This window comes from Vespa velutina, chromosome 13, assembly GCF_912470025.1.
Source record: "Vespa velutina chromosome 13, iVesVel2.1, whole genome shotgun sequence".
Taxonomy (NCBI): Eukaryota; Metazoa; Arthropoda; class Insecta; order Hymenoptera; family Vespidae; genus Vespa; species Vespa velutina.
The window spans coordinates 5,113,910-5,132,028 of record NC_062200.1 but is presented as its reverse complement, the minus strand read 5'-3'; the positions used below and the strand labels follow the sequence as shown (position 1 = coordinate 5,132,028).

The 18,119-nt window shown below is 32.3% G+C and overlaps 2 protein-coding genes across 2 annotated transcripts; both read right to left on the bottom strand.

The window, feature by feature from the left end:
• Positions 1 to 341: 341 nt before the first annotated feature.
• Positions 342 to 3,557, bottom strand: LOC124953614. The gene is made up of 4 exons (XM_047505217.1): positions 1,580 to 3,557; positions 1,195 to 1,385; positions 946 to 1,056; positions 342 to 880 (listed from the first exon to the last, which is right to left on the bottom strand). Exons 1-4 carry the CDS (start codon positions 1,748 to 1,750, stop codon positions 754 to 756), a joined length of 600 nt encoding a protein of 199 aa, XP_047361173.1. The 5' UTR covers positions 1,751 to 3,557; the 3' UTR covers positions 342 to 753.
• A 1,449-nt stretch (positions 3,558 to 5,006) lies between these two features.
• On the bottom strand, positions 5,007 to 14,816 carry LOC124953597. Its single transcript, XM_047505177.1, has 4 exons — positions 14,580 to 14,816; positions 12,514 to 12,698; positions 8,320 to 8,436; positions 5,007 to 5,826 (listed from the first exon to the last, which is right to left on the bottom strand). The coding sequence occupies exons 1-4, from the start codon at positions 14,748 to 14,750 to the stop codon at positions 5,718 to 5,720; spliced, it is 582 nt and encodes a 193-aa protein (XP_047361133.1). The 5' UTR covers positions 14,751 to 14,816; the 3' UTR covers positions 5,007 to 5,717.
• Between the last annotated feature and the right edge of the window lie 3,303 nt (positions 14,817 to 18,119).

Genomic DNA, 18,119 nt, shown 5'->3' with positions numbered 1-18,119 from the left:
AGAGAGAGAGAGAGAGATGAGAAATAAACGATAAGTCAATGGCATATAGTTAAAGTATACATATACATATGTAAAATCTGTAATAATTAAATGCAGATTGGAAAGACAATGAAAAAAAAAAAAAAAAAAAACTTAAGAAAATCTGCGAATCTTTCCAAATCTTTTAATGAATTAAAATATTCTTTAATATGTAAAAAATGTATTTATTTATTTATTTTCTTTTCTTTTAATACAATAAATAATTTATATACAATTATCACTTTTTAACAATATATTACAAATACGTAACGTTTTAACGAATGTAATATTTATATTATTATTCTTTACAATGATTGGTAAATATTAACTGTCAATGTTTTAAATATTATCTTAAGAAAAAATTGTATTAGTGATAGTGTTAAACTTTCGTCATCCTCTTGATAATTATATCCGTACATCTGCACTCCAAAATGACATATAAGAAGTTAACGGTAGCAAGTTCACCGTTTTTCAGGTTTTAGATCATTCGGTTTTTCTAAGTAGAATTCACGAAACACAAAATGTCATGACAGCAAGAGATACACCGCAAGTACTTACTCATAAGTAAGTACCTTTCGCCGTAGTGAAGCATCTTGGAAGATTTTTGTTTTTAATGCTTCAACCAGAAATGCTATTTAATTCGTAATATTTCTCAGATTTAAAGATAAATCGTTTCGAGAATAAAAAATAAATTACGTATAATCGAGAAAAGCATTTTCATTTTTATATCGAATTTCAAGAGTACAAGCTATATAAGAGTAATTCTATAAAAGAAAACGGGCAAGGATACTCAATGTGACAATCCGTATCTTTTCGATAAGCTCTATCGTAACAATCATTTTCTTCTACGTCTTCGGAATTGCTGTAACGAGATTTTCATTAAAAAGAACCGAAAATAAAGGAAACGAAGCCATTTAAAAAGCGTACCTAAGGATTACTTTCAACGCTTTTTCCACCAACGACAAGCCTGGTTGATTCAGAATCGAGGCAGTCTCACAAATAGCTCTAAGAACGCATTGACGGCCAGGGAGATTTTGGCTGAAAAGAGTTATTCCTCTTTTCATATGCGAACGCTTTCATCGTTGATTTTTTATGAGTTTCAAACGTCCCGAGGAGATTAAATTAAAGCCGCAGTAAATGAAAATAATAAGTTATAAAGGTCTTTCACGTACGTACCTGTTTAATGCCACTTCGAAATTACTGTAAATCTCTCGTCTGTGACGTCGCTTTATAATCCATGGCTTTCTGTATAAATTCTTTCGAAAATTTTCCTCACTTGGTATTGGCCATATCACATCGAATTCATATATCATGTTCCAATTTGGTGGTTCTTTAACCATAATAGCTTTCAACATAGCCAAGGTCGTCTGTGAATGAAAAAAAAAAAAAAAGAAAAAAAAAAGAAAAAGAAAAATACTCGAGTAAATTCGTTTAAGAAAAGTCAAATGTTTCACTCTACCATGTGAATCCTTTAACCTCTCAATCTATCTAATTAAGATCTACACATTGGCTCAGCTTTAATGTTTTCAACTTTGAACCGATAAATCTCGTAGGAACTCACCACGAAAGCGCTGCCCTTTGGAAAGACAAGGGATCGTCTTCTTCTAACAAAGATCTCTCCTGAACTTTGACCCCTGACACTAAAGTCAGTGTCATTACGGTAACATAGAGATACCCCAAGGACAACGTCCGGTAACTCCATTAGTATCAAAACGAGCCATGGTGCCCTCATTTCTTGGTTGAACGATTTCTTCTTTCCTTCTTTCTTTTTTCTTTTTTGTTTTTCACCACAAAATCTTCCTTTTATTATATTATTTTGAGCAGACCATTTCCTTATTTGACAAATTTATTTATTTATTTATTTATTTTCTCTTTTTCTTTTTTCAATATATTCTCGTACGAGACAAAATGAAAAACTGTTTTTTATTTTTTTTTTTCAACGTGTCTAAAACAACATCCTTTATGGTTAACGCCACGAACCAGTCACCATGTAAGGTTCAAAGACTCGAAGAAGTCGAAACGGTGCTTTACTCGCGTCGTCTTTTGCCTCACATGGAGACGTGCCACGTGTGTTTGATGTACGAGTTATCGTTCCGAACTGCTGGAACGATCACTTCGGTTACATTCTTGACTCTTCTTCGACTTGCCCAAGGCGAGAAAGCCTTGAAAAATGAGAAAAAATAAACTACGATGTCTTCGACTTTTCAAACATACCATGATTGTTCGTTATTTCTTTCTTTTCTTTGCCTTTCGATTTCATTGTTTCGTTTTTTTTTTTTTTTTCTTTTTTTTCAATAGCAACTCGAGTACTATTTCGATGATCTTCGTGTATCATTATAATGATACGTTTTATATATTTCATTCAGGAAAGATTTTATTAAAATATTTTATTATGATAAAAGATTATGTTGTCAAATGAATAATTATTATAATAAAAAACCATTAGATCGACCTCGTTGTAAAAGTAAATCGTTAAGTTCATAGACAAATATTATTAAGTTCATAGGCACGAATATAGTCTTATTTGTAATAAGGTAAACGGACGTTCGGCTTCCTCTTCTTCGCAACATTTATAACAGACACACGCGTGGGAGCTCGCAAAACAGTCTACTTTGAGTTTCGAATTATCGCTAAACGATACACAGAAAATTACAGGGCAACGTTGAAGTCGAGCCCAGCGATTTTACTTCACGACCGTCTTTTTTACTCATAAAAAGCCTTTCCAAGAAGAAAGTAATTGTGCTTGTTTTAATTGCAATCAATTCTAATTAGTTTTAGCATCGTTTTATTGTATACGTAATTATGCGGATGAGTACGTAAGAGTTTCTTTTTACTTCGTCAAGCGAATTGATCGAATTTTCAAGCATTCATTTAACTTCATTTGATAGTTTTCTTACAATATTAATTATGAAGATATATGTTACGTTTTATTATATCTTGCAGCTTTCTCCCTTTCATTCTATTCCCGCATATGCGCTCCTACCATTTCAAATTTGTTCAAATTTCCTTTTCTTTTAACTTTTTTTATTCCTGTTTTAACAAGAAACGCTATAGATAGATATATATATCAACTATAGAGTTTAGAATTCAAAAAATATAATAAACAAGAATATACAAAGAAATATAACGAGTTACATTTAATTTTACATGAAACTTTTTAAAAAGAACTTATTACTTTCGAAAATCAACCTGTCAGTTCGCAATACGTATCATCAGAAAAATACAGGTAAACATCATTCTATTCTTTTTCTTTTCTTCGTATAATCTTGGGAAATCTCAACGAGAAAGCCTTGACTTCGCCATCTTCTCTCATGTATAGACATATTCGTATTTACATCAACAGATAGCATTTAAATCTTTCAAATCTCTGAAAATATATTCAAAGATCAAAACCTACTTCACGTTATCCAATCTTAAAAAGTCCTGCTTTGGATGCATTCTAACCATTTATGTGGCTTCTCTTCCGAAAGGTAATTTTATCCTGGACCACTCTCTTTCTTTTTCCTCTTTTCTTATTCTACTTCTTTCTCCTCCTCCTCCTCCTCATTTTTTTCTTTTTTTTTTCGTCGAGTAGACGTGACAAGCCTGCCAGAATCTATTCTCTTGAATTCTGCCAAGAGAACGAACAATTTATTCAACGTTCACTAAGAAATCCGGTTTTATCAAGAAATCATCATGTGTCAAATGAAAAAAAAAAAAAAAAAAAAAAGGATTACATATATACTTAATGAAATTAATTCAAAAAATAAAACAATTGCGAAGGATTTAAAGGAAAAAGAAAAAAAAAAGAAACTTATCTAACTACTGTTCGTTTAATATTGTTAACAACGAGAATGAACTTTACTTGTTTATCTAGTAGATATTTCCCATACGTAAGGAAAATTTATATCGAGCTAACATCGTATGTTATTTCAATGGAATAATATTACAATAATAGTTCATACTAGCGGAATAATATATCCTATATCTTCTCCTTTCATGTATGGTCTTCCGGGGTTTGTCATCATGCATGTGTATTTTCACTGAATGCACTTCTCCACACATTCATACTCGCGTATAGATACATGCATTTACGTACGCATGGCGTGTAACCAGGAGCATACGATACATCGACGTAGATATGTTGCTGTAATACTATTCATCTAGGTAGAGGCCGTCAATTGTAAGAGAGAGAAGGAGAGAGAGAAAGGGTTTCTATTGCGCGTCATTAACGCAACTCCTCGTCAATTCCCAAATCGCCCTGTTCTCTTAATTCGTCTTTTTATATAATATAACAATTTTTATATAATAGTTTAAAAACTATTTCTATGGGTATTTTCTTTTTACTTTAAAATAAACAATAATTATTCAAGCGTGTTTTCATCGTGTATCGGTACTAATTCGTAGAATTCAATACTATCGCCATAATCTGTATTAATAGTAGTATAGGTTTCATCATTGTCATCATGATCAACGTTATTATTATTATTACCATCTTTAATATCATTATCCTAATCATTGCTATGTAAAATTGCAACTTAAATAGGTTCAAGGATGTACCCTTTCCATCTTTGCATTTATCTTTCTTCAGATCCTTTTTATTCCTTTGTTTAAAGATCTTGATAAATGTATCACAATTACTAAGCTTGTAAAAATGCAAAATGTGCAGTAAATCAACATATAGAGAAGACACTATTTACATTTAATTGCTTTATAATATTCCAAGACATCATATTATTTACTTATCCATTTAGAAGATTGCAATTGAAAATTTTATTCTTTGCTTTATGTCTATGTTTATTTACTTGAAATAAATCGAGTCATTATCTTGAAGTTTAATAACAATGATTGTATTGCGTTTAATTTAATCGAAATTATGAAAATACAAACATTGAAAAAGAATAACATGCGTTATTACACGAAGTCATTTATATAGTTTGTATATATGTAGATACATATATATATATATATATATATATATATATATATATTTTCATGTAATTTGCAGGTATGATGACACGTCGAATGTGTATCAGCTACTTATTTAGGCACATTAATTAGTACAATTTTTACGTCATACTATCAAGTCATTTTTTTAAGAACGACATTATCATATGAACTTACGATAAACGTATCGATAAAATATCATACGAAATAGAGCATATGTAGTGTTGGGATATATAACGTGAAGATACTAGAGCACTCAGACGATATGCAATAAAAAGTGCATTAAGCTCTGACAGCATGAATGTTTATTATACAGTTCAACGAGGACGTAGAAGTGGATGTACTAGAAGTTCTATGTGTCTACTATCCCTAATACTATATACCCGTATTATAAGAGTAAAAAGAAACATAAGAATGAATAAATAAAATGTTACTATTCTTCTTTGATCTTTTGACAACTTATTAAATATCGTATTAAATGGTATATAAATATTTATTAAGTTAAATTGATTAATATAACGACGAATAATTTAATTGATTTAGATTTATTACGTTAATTTCGTTAATGAGCTGCCAAGTTTTGATGAAGTATGATAGGATGGAAGATGTGGTATGTACTTGGCCGCAGAAATGCAGCATTAACTAAAGCGGTTTCCGAGCTTCTCTAGAGGAAGTCTGACATAGTTGATGCCTGAGTACTCATAAAGGCGATTTTCCGGAAGAAAAATTTATCGATGTATGAGTAAATCAAAATAAAATTCATCCGTCTTGTTTCAAAAAACGTCTGGACATTTTGCTATATATTCGTTGCAATTTTCTTTCTTCCAATGGGCTTCCTCGTATTCTGTCATTGGATCATGCTCGTAGAAACCATCGGGTAATCTATAATTTAAATAATTTATCATTTTTCATCGTATAAACATTGTTAAATGTCTTAATAAACGTTATAAACGTTACAGTTAATTAATGAAATTATTTAATGAATAAGATCGTGTAATTAATTACTGCAATTCTGTATTGAATTATATCATATAATTAAAATAGAAATTTCAAATTGTTAGAACCAAAAGCTTAATGATTAGCTAGTTACTTGACTAGCCATTGATTTTCTTATCTACCGTCCGATATGGTTTTCTTGTTAATGACCTATCCCATTGGACGATGCTAATCTTAGCCGTTCTAAACTTCAACATTGTCCTATGAACTATAATAGATCACGAAAAGTTCGAGTTTAGGGTTAATAGAAGGATCGTTTGCTCACCTAACTCGCAAGAATTCAAAGATATCGATTGGTATGTTGCTTACTCAAGAAGATATAACGAAGATGTATTCTGTTATACAAATGCATGATATGTATTATAATTTATAATCAATATTTAAATTATATTAACTCCCTTGAGATCATATTTTCTTTGGATATGAATACCGTACTTATTTACATATTTTTCATACATATATAATATATATCTTTTACTTATTTATATACACATACATATTTTTCATTGAATGACGCTAAACGTATATTACTGAACAAACTCATGAAAATTAAACAGATATTATTTTACTATCGTTTATATATTCAAAAATAATATTTTTCTTTAATTAAAAAAAAAATGATAATTCATTATGTTTATTTCTATCTCTCTCTCTCTCTCTCTCTCTCTTTCTCTCTCTTATCATTATATTACAGTAAAAATTTGAAAGATATTAAAGAAAATAATGAGAATAAATTTAACAAAAAGAAAAAAAAAAAGAAGAAGAAAAGAATTACGAGAAATAATAAATTATTTTATTAACAAAATATTTCTGTAATACTTTTCATGAATACATATATGAAACTCGAAAGACGAAAAATAAATTGACTACGTAAAATGACTACGTAGGAACGTTTTCTTCTGGGAAATCCAGAACGAAGTAGAACGTAAAGGCAACGTAAATACAAGCCAAGATTCTTGTCTACTTTGTAAAAGGAAGCACATTGGTGCTTGTCAGGATCGAAATTGGTTCAACGTGTTTAACACTTGAGATTCATCGTTTAAAGGAACGAATTACTTTGGTACGGGAATTATACTACAAACTTCGATAAGGGGTTTCTATTGAAAACGAGTCGAGCAATCTCTCGTTAATCGATTCTGGAATCCCTTCCAATAGACAAGAATAACTACCTATGTATTTGAAAGCATTAAGCCTATTCCAATTTAGCTTTTTAGTAAAATAAAAAACAAATCAGTAGAATTTCAAATGTAAGAGCAAAATAAATTCTGTTGGATATTAAAATGGTCACTTGTGAAGTTACTCGAACAAAATTTGATAGAACGAGTGTTTATTCTTAAACGTAACATCGAATGGACCAGAATTGTATTCGAACGATCGGATTTTCTGTCCTTGTAAACTTTTCAGAGATCAACTTCTACACACAACTTCCTGCTTCTAACACTTATCGATACTTCCTCGTAGAATTTAATTTCTCTTTCTTCCTTTCTTTCTCTCTTTCTTTAAAGATCAGCATCGAAGAAGTTGGCTTTCAAAGCAACGTCAAAAGTTACCAAGGGAAATTCTTTGGCCCTAGTGAAAATGTTTCGAACAACGTTTCGAAGACGAAAACTTTTCAGTTGGTGCTTGTCAAAGAAGAAAGAAAGGAGAAAAGTGATAGGAACGTTAAAAGCGCTACGTCATCTTCTCGATCTTATGAATAATATTAACATTTTGTTAAAATAAAATAGTGAAGATAACCTCTCCTTTGACTTTTTAACCCTTTTTCTTTTAAGTCGAAGATTTTCTCAAAGTTTCTATGCCCTCGAGCTTCCTAATAGCCTTTTTGCTGTGGTTAACGTTTATCTATATCCTATTCATCACTATACGCGTCCTTTGAAATCTTTCAGAAAAGATAATTTGTAATTTATATTCTTGAAATATATGTATAGGATAGATATTTAAATGAATGTATGCGCATATATACATAAGTGTCACGTTGCTCGCATATTTTTAATAAAATGTATGAATTTTTTATTTTTTTATTTGTAAGGATCTTGCTTCCAGTTTATTAGATAAAACGTTTTTAAAAGTTTCGATCGGTATGTTTTAATGCGTTACATTGACTTTAACTAAGATTCAATGTACATAAGTACAGTACACACATTAAGATAAATAAAATTTTTTATGTTTATATAGTATTACCTGCAAATTGTAAAAAAAAAAAAAAAAAATAAATAACAAAGTACGATCATTTTTATCATTTTGACGTCGACCAGGTAATTATAAAACGTTATTAACAATTTTACAGATCAACACTCGAGATTTTATAGATCAATGATTTTTACAGATTTTATAGATCGTGATAAAATCATTTTCATTCGTTTAATCGCGAATACTTACGTGAAAATTGTATGTAGGATTTCTTCAAGGAAGGTACCCTTGCCGACCATGTCTCTATCCCTTTTAGAAGCCTTGCAAATAGCTTTGAGAACGCAAGCCTTGCCATCTTTACCCTGACTAAACCCAAACAAATAAATATTATTCGTAAAAACATTATCTACACATGTATAAATAAAGTTATTTCATGCGCCTATTAACAAAAATGGGTGCCACGAAATTTACTATTTATCCTCATAATATTCAGATTTTAATACAAGCAAATTCTTCGATAAACTTCATTGTCTTCGTCTGACGTAAGAGAAAAGAAGAAAATCAAATAAGATTGCTTATATTCCCGAAGATATTAAGGACGAGGGGAACTCGCTTCTCGTTAACCCTGAAAGGAAGGAAGGAAGGAAGGAAGGAAGGAAGGAAGGAAGGAAGGAAGGAAGGAAGGAAGGAAGGAAGGAAAGGAGAGAAGTCACACGACGTGACTTGCGATACACGTTAAATGGTGCACGTACACACACAGAGTGAGTCTGTGTATGAAAGAAAGAGACAGAGGCAGACACAGAGAGAAAGAGAAAGAGAGAGAGAGAGAGAGAGAGAGAGAGAGAGAGAGAGAGAGAGAGAGGGGATACGACGGTGTCGTTTGTAACTATCATCCTCGTTATCGGCCGTCAGTTTCGCCAAGAGTCTACGGTCTATTCATTAACTTGGCGATAATGCCGGCTAGAACGTTGATATCAGGGCTCTCTCTCTTCCTCTCTCTCTCCCTCTCTCTCTCTCTCTCTCTCTCTCTCTCTCTCTCTCTCATAGTAATGTCACTGCTACAGAATATTCCCTTAGCCTTCTAAAGGGCCTTGCAACGTGCTATTCGAACAACTCAGAATTCCAACGATCCCTAAAGCAATAGCCGACTGTTAGTATCGTAACATATAACAATATAATATTGTACCATCTATCTCGATATATACAATATTATTATACGACTGAATGTAAAGCTTGTCTTAATAAATAATATCAAAAGTAGCTGTCAAATCGATTTCTTTAAATAATAGTTGAATGATCAAAAAATAAGATTTAACACAAAAGATATGTACTGTATAGATGAATGAAAATAATCAAGGATGTAGATTTTATTATATCCATGATTTTCTCGTGAAACAATATTTTTGAAAAAAAAAAAAAAATGAGAAAAAGATAAAATCGTGTGTTCTTTAATAAAAAAAAAAAAAAAAAAATGATAATAATTCATATTCACAAATTTTTCTTTAATAAATAATATAAACGGATTCCCTGTATAACTATAACTTATGTAAATATTTATTTACCTATCTCTCTTTGTTCTTTATCTCTCTTTACAATATTGTATTATTTTATTTTTTCTTTCAAAAGAAAGATGATTTGTTTCATGACATGAAAGAGGGTATATGGTCTAAAGTGGTAAAGAGAAAGTAAGAAAGGGGAAGAAAGAGATAGAGAGAAAAAGAGAGAAAAAGAGAGAGAAAGAGAGGAATGAACGATCCTTTTGCGACCTCTTAATCCCATACACGTACCAATTCTTAGCTTTAGCAAATGCTTCTTTATAAAGGGCACTCGAGCGCATTAATTGATCGGTACGAGCATTCGAATAATGCCTTCTCTTGACTATTGTCGAGGGTTCTTTTCTTCCCATCTTACTGCTCTCCCTTCTCATCTATAACCTTTTTGGACCTTTACTCTTCTTTTTCTATACCTTCGAGAATTCGTTCCATATATCTCTCTCTACATATATATGTATATATAGAAAAGAGAAAGCTAAAAAAAAAGAAAGAAAGCTAAAATTTTCGTCAAGTGTGCCAAAATCACTCTCATGAGCTTTCTATCCCCCCTTTCTCTCTCTCTCTCTCTCTCTCTCTCTCTCTCTCTCTCTTTATCCATGCAAGCAGGTACCTGATAGTTCACTCTTATCGAAGCATCGTTGCTCAAGGTGGAAGGGTACAATGGCTTCGAGCAGTCGACCTTTTGCTTTTCGACTCACCTCTCGTCATTTTCTTTTCGTCATGAAAGCTAAGCAAAAGAAGAAGAAAAAGAAACTGCGAAGGAATAAGAAGAAGAGGAAGAAGAAAAGGAAGAAGACACCTTTCGAAACTTGGCAAATCGTAACGTTGAGCTGATGAAAAAAGTAAAGTAAATAAGGGGAAGAAAAAAGATTAAGTATCGCGTATACCAAACATAGTTCTTTTTTTTGTGTCATCAGGAGAGGAAAAAAATGAGTAAAGTCGTTGTACGGTCGTCATCTTGTTGTTGTTTTTTTTTTCTCTTTACAACTTATATTACGCGAATAATAAGAATAGGGAAGGAAAGTGATTCACGCGTTCGACGCTCGTTATCCTACGACGAAAATGAAGAAGAGAAAAAGGAAAAGGAAGAAAAAGAAGAAGGAGAAAACGAAACCTTTCGAAGATTCGTGGCGTCGGAATCGTGATGCATTGAACTGACGAAAGATGAAAAAAAAAAGAAGAAAAAAAGAAAGAAAGAAAGAAAGAAAGAAAGAAAGAAGAAAAAGGGCAAAAAACATCTCACGTACGGAAAAAAAATTGCTTTTTTCGTGTCTCCCCAGGAGAGAAAAAATTGATGTGATCGTAGCGTATGTCGTTGCCTTGTGTATCGTCGTTGTTTTCTTTTTTCCTTTTCTCTGTTTTCTCTATTTTCTTTTTTTTTTTCTTCTTCTTCTTTTCTTTTCACGACTTATATTACATTGAACGCGAGTGTAAAGGATGAAGGAAAGGAAAGAGATTCACGCGTTCGACACTCGTTATCGTACGGCCTCTTTGAAACGAGCGGAGCGAACTGTTGTTAGTTCTTTTTTCGTATTTTCTTCGTTTTTTATTTTATTATTATTATTTTTTTTTAAACGACCGTCTTAAGATTCCAACTTCGTCGCTGAATCTCTCATTAAAAGGTCTCGGATACTCGGATGCCTTTAGCATCGATATCATGGAGATTATTTTCTTTTTGTCGCTCATTGCTTTCTCTGCTTTTTGCCGAATTTATCGGAAAATAAGAGAGACAGACAGGCAGATAGACAGACAGAGAGAGAGAGAGAGAGAGAGAGAGAGAGAGAGAGAGAGAGAGAGAGATTAAAAAGGAAAGAGATCGATAATTGTTTCAATACAAGGAAACTCTAGCTTAATTAAATAAAATCGATTGTACGATAACGATAAGAACAATTTTCATAAAAAAAAAAAAAAAAAAAAAAAAAAAAAAAAAAAAAAAATATTTACTTAACGATTCGCTATTTTTATCTTATTTTTCGCTTTGTTTTGCATTTTTAAATTGCTTGTAAAAACAATTGATCGATTTTTCGTAAAAAGAAACTTCACATTCATTTTTCGTTTAATTCGCGAAGTTCCACCCATCCTAGGTGCCGTCTAATCCAACGGATTTACAAATGTAATTCCGTGAAACGTTTGCACCTCGTAATATGTATTACGCGGTAATTACAGTTACCTTGTCGTTATTTTCCATGCATACGAGCACTCGTATGCTAGGCATATTACGGAAAGGCAAGCCACTTTTTATCGTGGTTTTTTTCGTTAAATTGCACACACACACATACAAACATATATACGCATTAGTACATATCTATATAGAACATGCAATGCAAATAAGAGGAAAGCGTCGGGGCGTTATGACAGAACTTCTCGAAGTACGAATAAAAATAATTATATATGATCTTTCTCTCTTTCTCTCATTCTCTCTCTCTCTCTCTCTCTCTCTCTCTCTCTTGAATAATCAGAGAATAGGTAATACCAGAAAAAATATGTCGAGTAACTTTTTATAAAATCGAGTTAACCAACCTTTAACGTGCATTATCATTGACAATTGTTAGAATTCATAATGATCGTAATATTGATTTTAAACGGAGTTCAATATTCGATAGATGTAATTTGCTTCCCGCGATGATAAGATACTTAGAAATAAAGAAAAAAAAACGATATAATTAAAAAAAGAGAGAGAGAGAGAGAGAGAAATATATAGCTTCCAATAAATTGTCCAATAATGTGGACAGTGCCAATGACACGCAGGTATCGAGTAGACACGCGCATCACCCATCCCCTCTTTCTCTTCCTCTCTCTCTCTCTCTCTCTCTCTCTCTCTCTCTGTCACTCTCTCTCTCCCTCTCTTTGTCGCCTTTCCTCTTTCCCTCGCTCTGTGCATGTCACTCACGTTTTCAGCATTAGTTCCACTTTGCGGTACAACTCCCTTCTGCTTCGACGATGATAAACCTCGGCTGGCTTCCTGTACAATACGGTATTTCTATGAGGAAGCTCCCATGCCAGTCCGGCCGTAACACCAACGGTAAACATTCCTTGAGGCTTCGAGTACGTGCTGATGGTCATGCAGTATACCAACTGTGTATATGCATGTGGATATGAAATACCGAAAAGAAAAAAAAAAGAGAATGTTATACTAAATCGATTAGTCATATGGAGTTATTACAAAGAAAGTTTTTCTATGTAAATATCTAACGAAATTAGATTTCTATTTGTTGTTTCTATTTTCTTTTGTTAAGACAGTTTTTATTTCCATAAGAAATGTTTTCCATTTTCTAAAAGAGAGAAAGAAAGAGAGAAAAAAAGAAAGAAAGAGAGAGAAGGAGGGAAAGAGAGAGAGAGAGAGAGAGAGAGAGAGAGAAAGAGAGAGATATCCATTCCGATTGCATTGTTTTCAAAAAACAATCTTACCTATATTGTAGCCCGAGTCACGAAGTTATTTACCGACATTCGAATCGATTGCTTGTCTTACGCGCGAAGTTTACTCGATCATCGAATCGCTTGAAATATTGAAACGAGATAGCTCCGAGGGGAAAGTCTTTCCTCCATTCGATGGTTTTCTTTCTCTTTCTTTCTCTCTCTCTCTCTCTCTCTCTCTCTCTCTCTCTCTCTCTCTCTTTCTCTTTTCTCTCTTTTTGAATCGATTCCACGAATGAGAGCGATTTATTCTTTATGTAAGCATACATCTTCTTTCGAAATTCGACCGGCATGTAATGACTTCCATTTTATCATCGTTTTACCGATCCAACTGGTTGATCACTATGATTTCAAAGTCAAAAAGTCTATACTCACATCAATGCAACTTTAGACGTTTACGTATACGATCATTGATTTTAGGAATAATCTGTTAAACCTATGTAAATATATAAGAAGGTAATGATCGAGTAAGAAATGTTAGATCTGTTAGAAAGTTTTGTTCGCGTTTAACGAGCAATTCTTATTTAAAGAAAACAATTATTTTTTATATAAAACAGATGGAATAATAATATACGGTGGTAATTAAACTAAGTACTCGGATCAACTGTAACGGGTCTTGATAATTGATACTAAGAAATTAAGATGTGTAAATATTAAATATCCAAGATTTTTATTTTTATTTTTCGATATAAACCGATATTGATCTTGAAGCGCGAGGATTACATATACTTTATAAAATAAAAATGTTAGTGATGAAGGAAGATTAAAAGTGTAGTTTTTCGTAAATTTTCCTTTTCTATCATAAACCGTGAGATATATTAGTATGTAAGATCGACTAGTGTCGGCAATGACGTAAAAGAACGATAATAAGCAAAAAGTTGTTAATTTTTATCGTTTAATAACCATCCATGCTTAACTTCGTCCATCGTAACGATTAGTTATCCGTATTCGCCACGGCAAAATTAGTTAATCAAAAGCGACTTTCGAAAATGTCCTATTATCAAAGTTCCCTGTGATAGGTGAACTTGTGAAAAAGTTTCTCTATCAGCTCTGTGCTTCGTACTACTTTCCTTTAACGAACAAGCGGTATTATAGATTTTTTTTTTTTTTTTTAAGTCGTTAACACGGAGAATTCGATAAAATACGCTCGAATCCTTTTTCATGTGAATCATCTGTGTGTTTTTATCTTTTATTTTCACTTTCTCTTTTTTCTCCTTTTCTTTTTTCTTTTTTTTTCCCTTTTTTTTTGTTGCCGATTAACTCGTCGATGGACGAGTTCGAATCTTTTTTTTTTTATACTATTCCCTTTTACTCCAATCCAAACACAACGCATACGTATTTTCGAGTCTTTTGCCGTCAACCAAAAAAAGAAGGGGAAAAAAAAGAAAAACAAAAAAAAAAGAAAAAAAAAGAAACGAAAAAGAAAAAACGATAATATCAGTTATAAATCTCGGTCGATTTTTTAGTTCGTAACGTTACGAGTTATCGGCGAAACAACGAGCCACGTTCGAGGCAATAAATTCAATCTGGTTGGCATCTCACCTGAACGTTACTTCCCTGTGGAAATATCAGATACCTCGCGTTCTCATCATCCTTTGCCCTTTTACCTCTCGTACACGTGTCGTTCGAAAGACACTGAGAGATCCCATCAATGAGACGATGAAACAACACGAAAAGCAGCAGGAAACGACGTAGGAGAACTCGACGCGGCATCTCCGATGCAGTTCGGTCGAAACAAAACGAAGGCTCAAAGATACGATTCGCTTTGTACTTCCGTTCGATTCCGTTCGAGTAACCATGCTAAATACTCTCTTCTCTCTCTCTTTCTCTCTCTTTCTCTCTCTTTCTTTCTTTTGGCCTAACGGTACACGGACAGACGGATAATACTGCTGTCATTTTCACGCCAAATAATTCTATACAATGGAGGCTGTAACGTGAAAAGAAAAACATAACATTCGGTTGATATAAAGATTATTCGATGTTTCGACTGTACAAAATCATCAAACCGTAATGCTTCACTCGTTTCGCACATATTTCTACTATGTGGGGATGATCTTTCAACGAAAAAGAGATAGAGAGAAAGAGAGAAAGAAAGAGAAAGAGAGAGATATAAATAGAGAGAAAGAGAGAGAGAGAGAGGGAGAGATAAATAGAGAGAAAGACAGAAAGAGAGAGAGAGAGAAATAAAGAGAAAGACAGAGAGAGAGAGAGTGATAAATAGAGAGAAAGACAGAAAGAGAGAGAGAGAGAAATAAAGAGAAAGACAGAGAGAGAGAGAGTGATAAATAGAGAGAAAGACAGAGAGAGAGAGAGAGAGAGAGAGGGAGAGAGAGAGAGAGAAATAGAAAGAAAGACGGAGAGAGAGAGAGAGAGAGAGAAATTTTTTTTATATTTTTCGATATAAAAAAATTTTCCATTAATAACAGAAAAGTTTGAGAGAAAGTAAAAGTTAATTACTTTTGAACATTTAAATCGAAGATAGTCAAATTAATTTTAACAAACTATTGCAGACAATGGTAAGCAGAAATAAATAATTTCATTTGAAAATACATGGGAAAAATATATTCGTCGATAAATTAATTAGGGGATCGTTTTCGTACGATTTCAATTCGAATAAATTCGGAAAGGATAAAAAAAGTAAAAAAAAAAAAAAAAAAAAAAAAAAAGAAAGAAAAAAGGAACAGAAAGAAAAAAAAAAGAAAGAAGAGAAAGGAATGGCGAAACGTAGGTGAATACGCGTTTCCAATATTTACCGAAAGGATTTACGATAACAGATTGACACTTGGTGTCGACCAATGTTTGATCATCGTTCTTGACGTAGCATAGATTACAAAACCTCTTGATCGTGTAAAGAGAATTTTTACATCTTTTCAACGAGAATGGAATAACAAATACTTACAAAAAATCGATTCGAAACGTTTCTCGAAAACAAAAAAAAACGAACAATGAAGAATGTTATAGAATAAGAAATGTTAAAAATGAAGAATGAAAAATGTATAAAATAAATAAATAAATAAATATTAATAATAATAATAGTAATAATAATAATAATAATAATAATAATAATAATAATATTAATAATAATAATAATAATAATAATAATGGGTTGATAAGAGAGTAATCATGTAATATTAAATTCGTGGCAACTGCATTACTACCACCACTCATCGTTACCACTACCAACACACACCACTACTATTATCGCTATAGTCGAGAATAAAGCATTAAATACGAACTTATACTTCTCCTCTATATTTCAACGTATTTTATATTAACGGCGATTAATGTCGGCCAATATGGACCGACCCGAGTAAAAGAGAGAGAGAGAGAGAGAGAGAGAGAAAGAGAAGAGGAACACCGCGAGAGAATAGTTTCTCGATTTCCGTGCTTACGTTCATGATTTTAGAGGTAAAGCGATCCTAAACAATGATTTAACATCCATTAAGGCTGAGAGAAATCGCACGTGGATATAAACGGACTATTAAGTATGTTAACACCAACGTCCTCTCTTCGCAAGCCCGTTTGTCGTCGTAGCAACGAACACGCACTCACGTGTAGATGGAATTCGCATAAACGAATCGGCGGTGAAGCTTTCAAAAGCGTATGAATATTAATTTAAACCCTTTACTCTTGTATCACGTCGAATGCGATTTATGGCGGTTTATTGCATGGTTAACCTGATCGATCGTTTCCCTCCCTCTTTCTCTCTCTCTCTTTTTCTCTTTCTTTCTCTCTCTCTCTCTCTCTCTCTCTCTCTCTCTCTGTTTTTCTCTCTTTCTCTCTCTTTCCCCCTCTATTTGTCCCTTGCGATACTTCCACTAATTAAATGTACCTACGTACTCACAAACGAGATAAAATTTGCAAGAAAAAATTTATTTTATAATTTCACATAAACAAATGCTTTTCCAAAGGATCAATTTATCTCTTGCAATCATTATATATTTATTGCTCATGACTTCGTTGTTACAAAATTGGAGGAAAAATTTGAATCAACAGAAAATAAATATGTTCGATTAATAATTGTATGCATTTCTATATAAAATGCATTTCTATTTAAAATAGATTTATTAAATATTAAAGTTATGAGTGATTAAAATTTCATGATTAATATCAATCATTTTCCCCCATACAAATTTTATCTTAACATTATTAAGAAATGTAACGTAACTTGATAATACTTATTTTGTTATGATATTTATTAAGGTTGTCAATAATTTATAATATTATCAGAATAGTTCTCTTTTATACAATTTGCTATAAATGTGATAAATAAACTTCGTTTGGAGTGATATTTAAAACTATTTAAAAAGGTTAAACAAAAATCTCTCGGTTACATTTAATTCTAACATACATAATATAATATAAATTTTGTTACAACTATTTCCGTAGATATTTGTAATAATTCATATCGTTTCTATGTTATTCTTTAAATAAAAAAAAGCACCGTTTAACTCGATAAACTAATTGCATAATTTTGCCAAATTAGCATACCTCTAATAACTCAATTTGAAGAGATGTGTTATGTTTTTTAAATATTTTTTTTTTTTTTTTTTTTAGACATACAGTGTAAACTGCATTATACGATTTCAATTTCTTTTATGTACAAAGTATTTTAGACTATATTAAATGTGTATACTTTAAGCCTAATATCAACTGGGATCATTTTACTGTTTTCTAATCATTTAAAAAAACTCGACTACAATAAATAATTTTCCTGATATCACGTTAACACAGAAGTGCGACAATTCACATATATCGCACCCTTTTACGCGCACACGCATGACCTGACGCCAAAGAAGAGGGTGAGGTGAGAAAAAAAAGTAGAATCAAGTCGTACACGCTCGGGCCACTCCACCGAAATGAGCTATAAATTGACGATAGTCGAGTGGCCATTTTATTAATGCAAAACGTCGCGAAAATTATTCGAAGCCGCACCGAAATGAATTATACGGCCCGTCGACGTAATATAATGACCGGTTTGGAATATTCATGAGAGTGGGAGAAGGTAGCGCATCGCGCTGTTAAAACTTTTCGTTCATTCGTTCGTTCGTTCGATCCTGTGCTGGAGAAATCGTTGATTAG

What these genes read in the sequence shown, in the direction of transcription:
- LOC124953614 (XM_047505217.1), bottom strand. Translation starts at nt 1,750, where the DNA reads ATGAGGGCACCATGGCTCGTTTTGATACTAATGGAGTTACCGGACGTT. An exon ending in CAAAGGGCAGCGCTTTCGTG is followed by an intron (nt 1,386 to 1,579) that starts GTGAGTTCCTAC and finishes TTTCATTCACAG; the next exon opens with ACGACCTTGGCTATGTTGAA. An exon ending in TTCGAAGTGGCATTAAACAG is followed by an intron (nt 1,057 to 1,194) that starts GTACGTACGTGA and finishes AACTCTTTTCAG; the next exon opens with CCAAAATCTCCCTGGCCGTC.
- LOC124953597 (XM_047505177.1), bottom strand. Translation starts at nt 14,750, where the DNA reads ATGCCGCGTCGAGTTCTCCTACGTCGTTTCCTGCTGCTTTTCGTGTTG. An exon ending in CACAGGGAAGTAACGTTCAG is followed by an intron (nt 12,699 to 14,579) that starts GTGAGATGCCAA and finishes GCATATACACAG; the next exon opens with TTGGTATACTGCATGACCAT. An exon ending in GTGGAACTAATGCTGAAAAC is followed by an intron (nt 8,437 to 12,513) that starts GTGAGTGACATG and finishes GTTTGGGTTTAG; the next exon opens with TCAGGGTAAAGATGGCAAGG.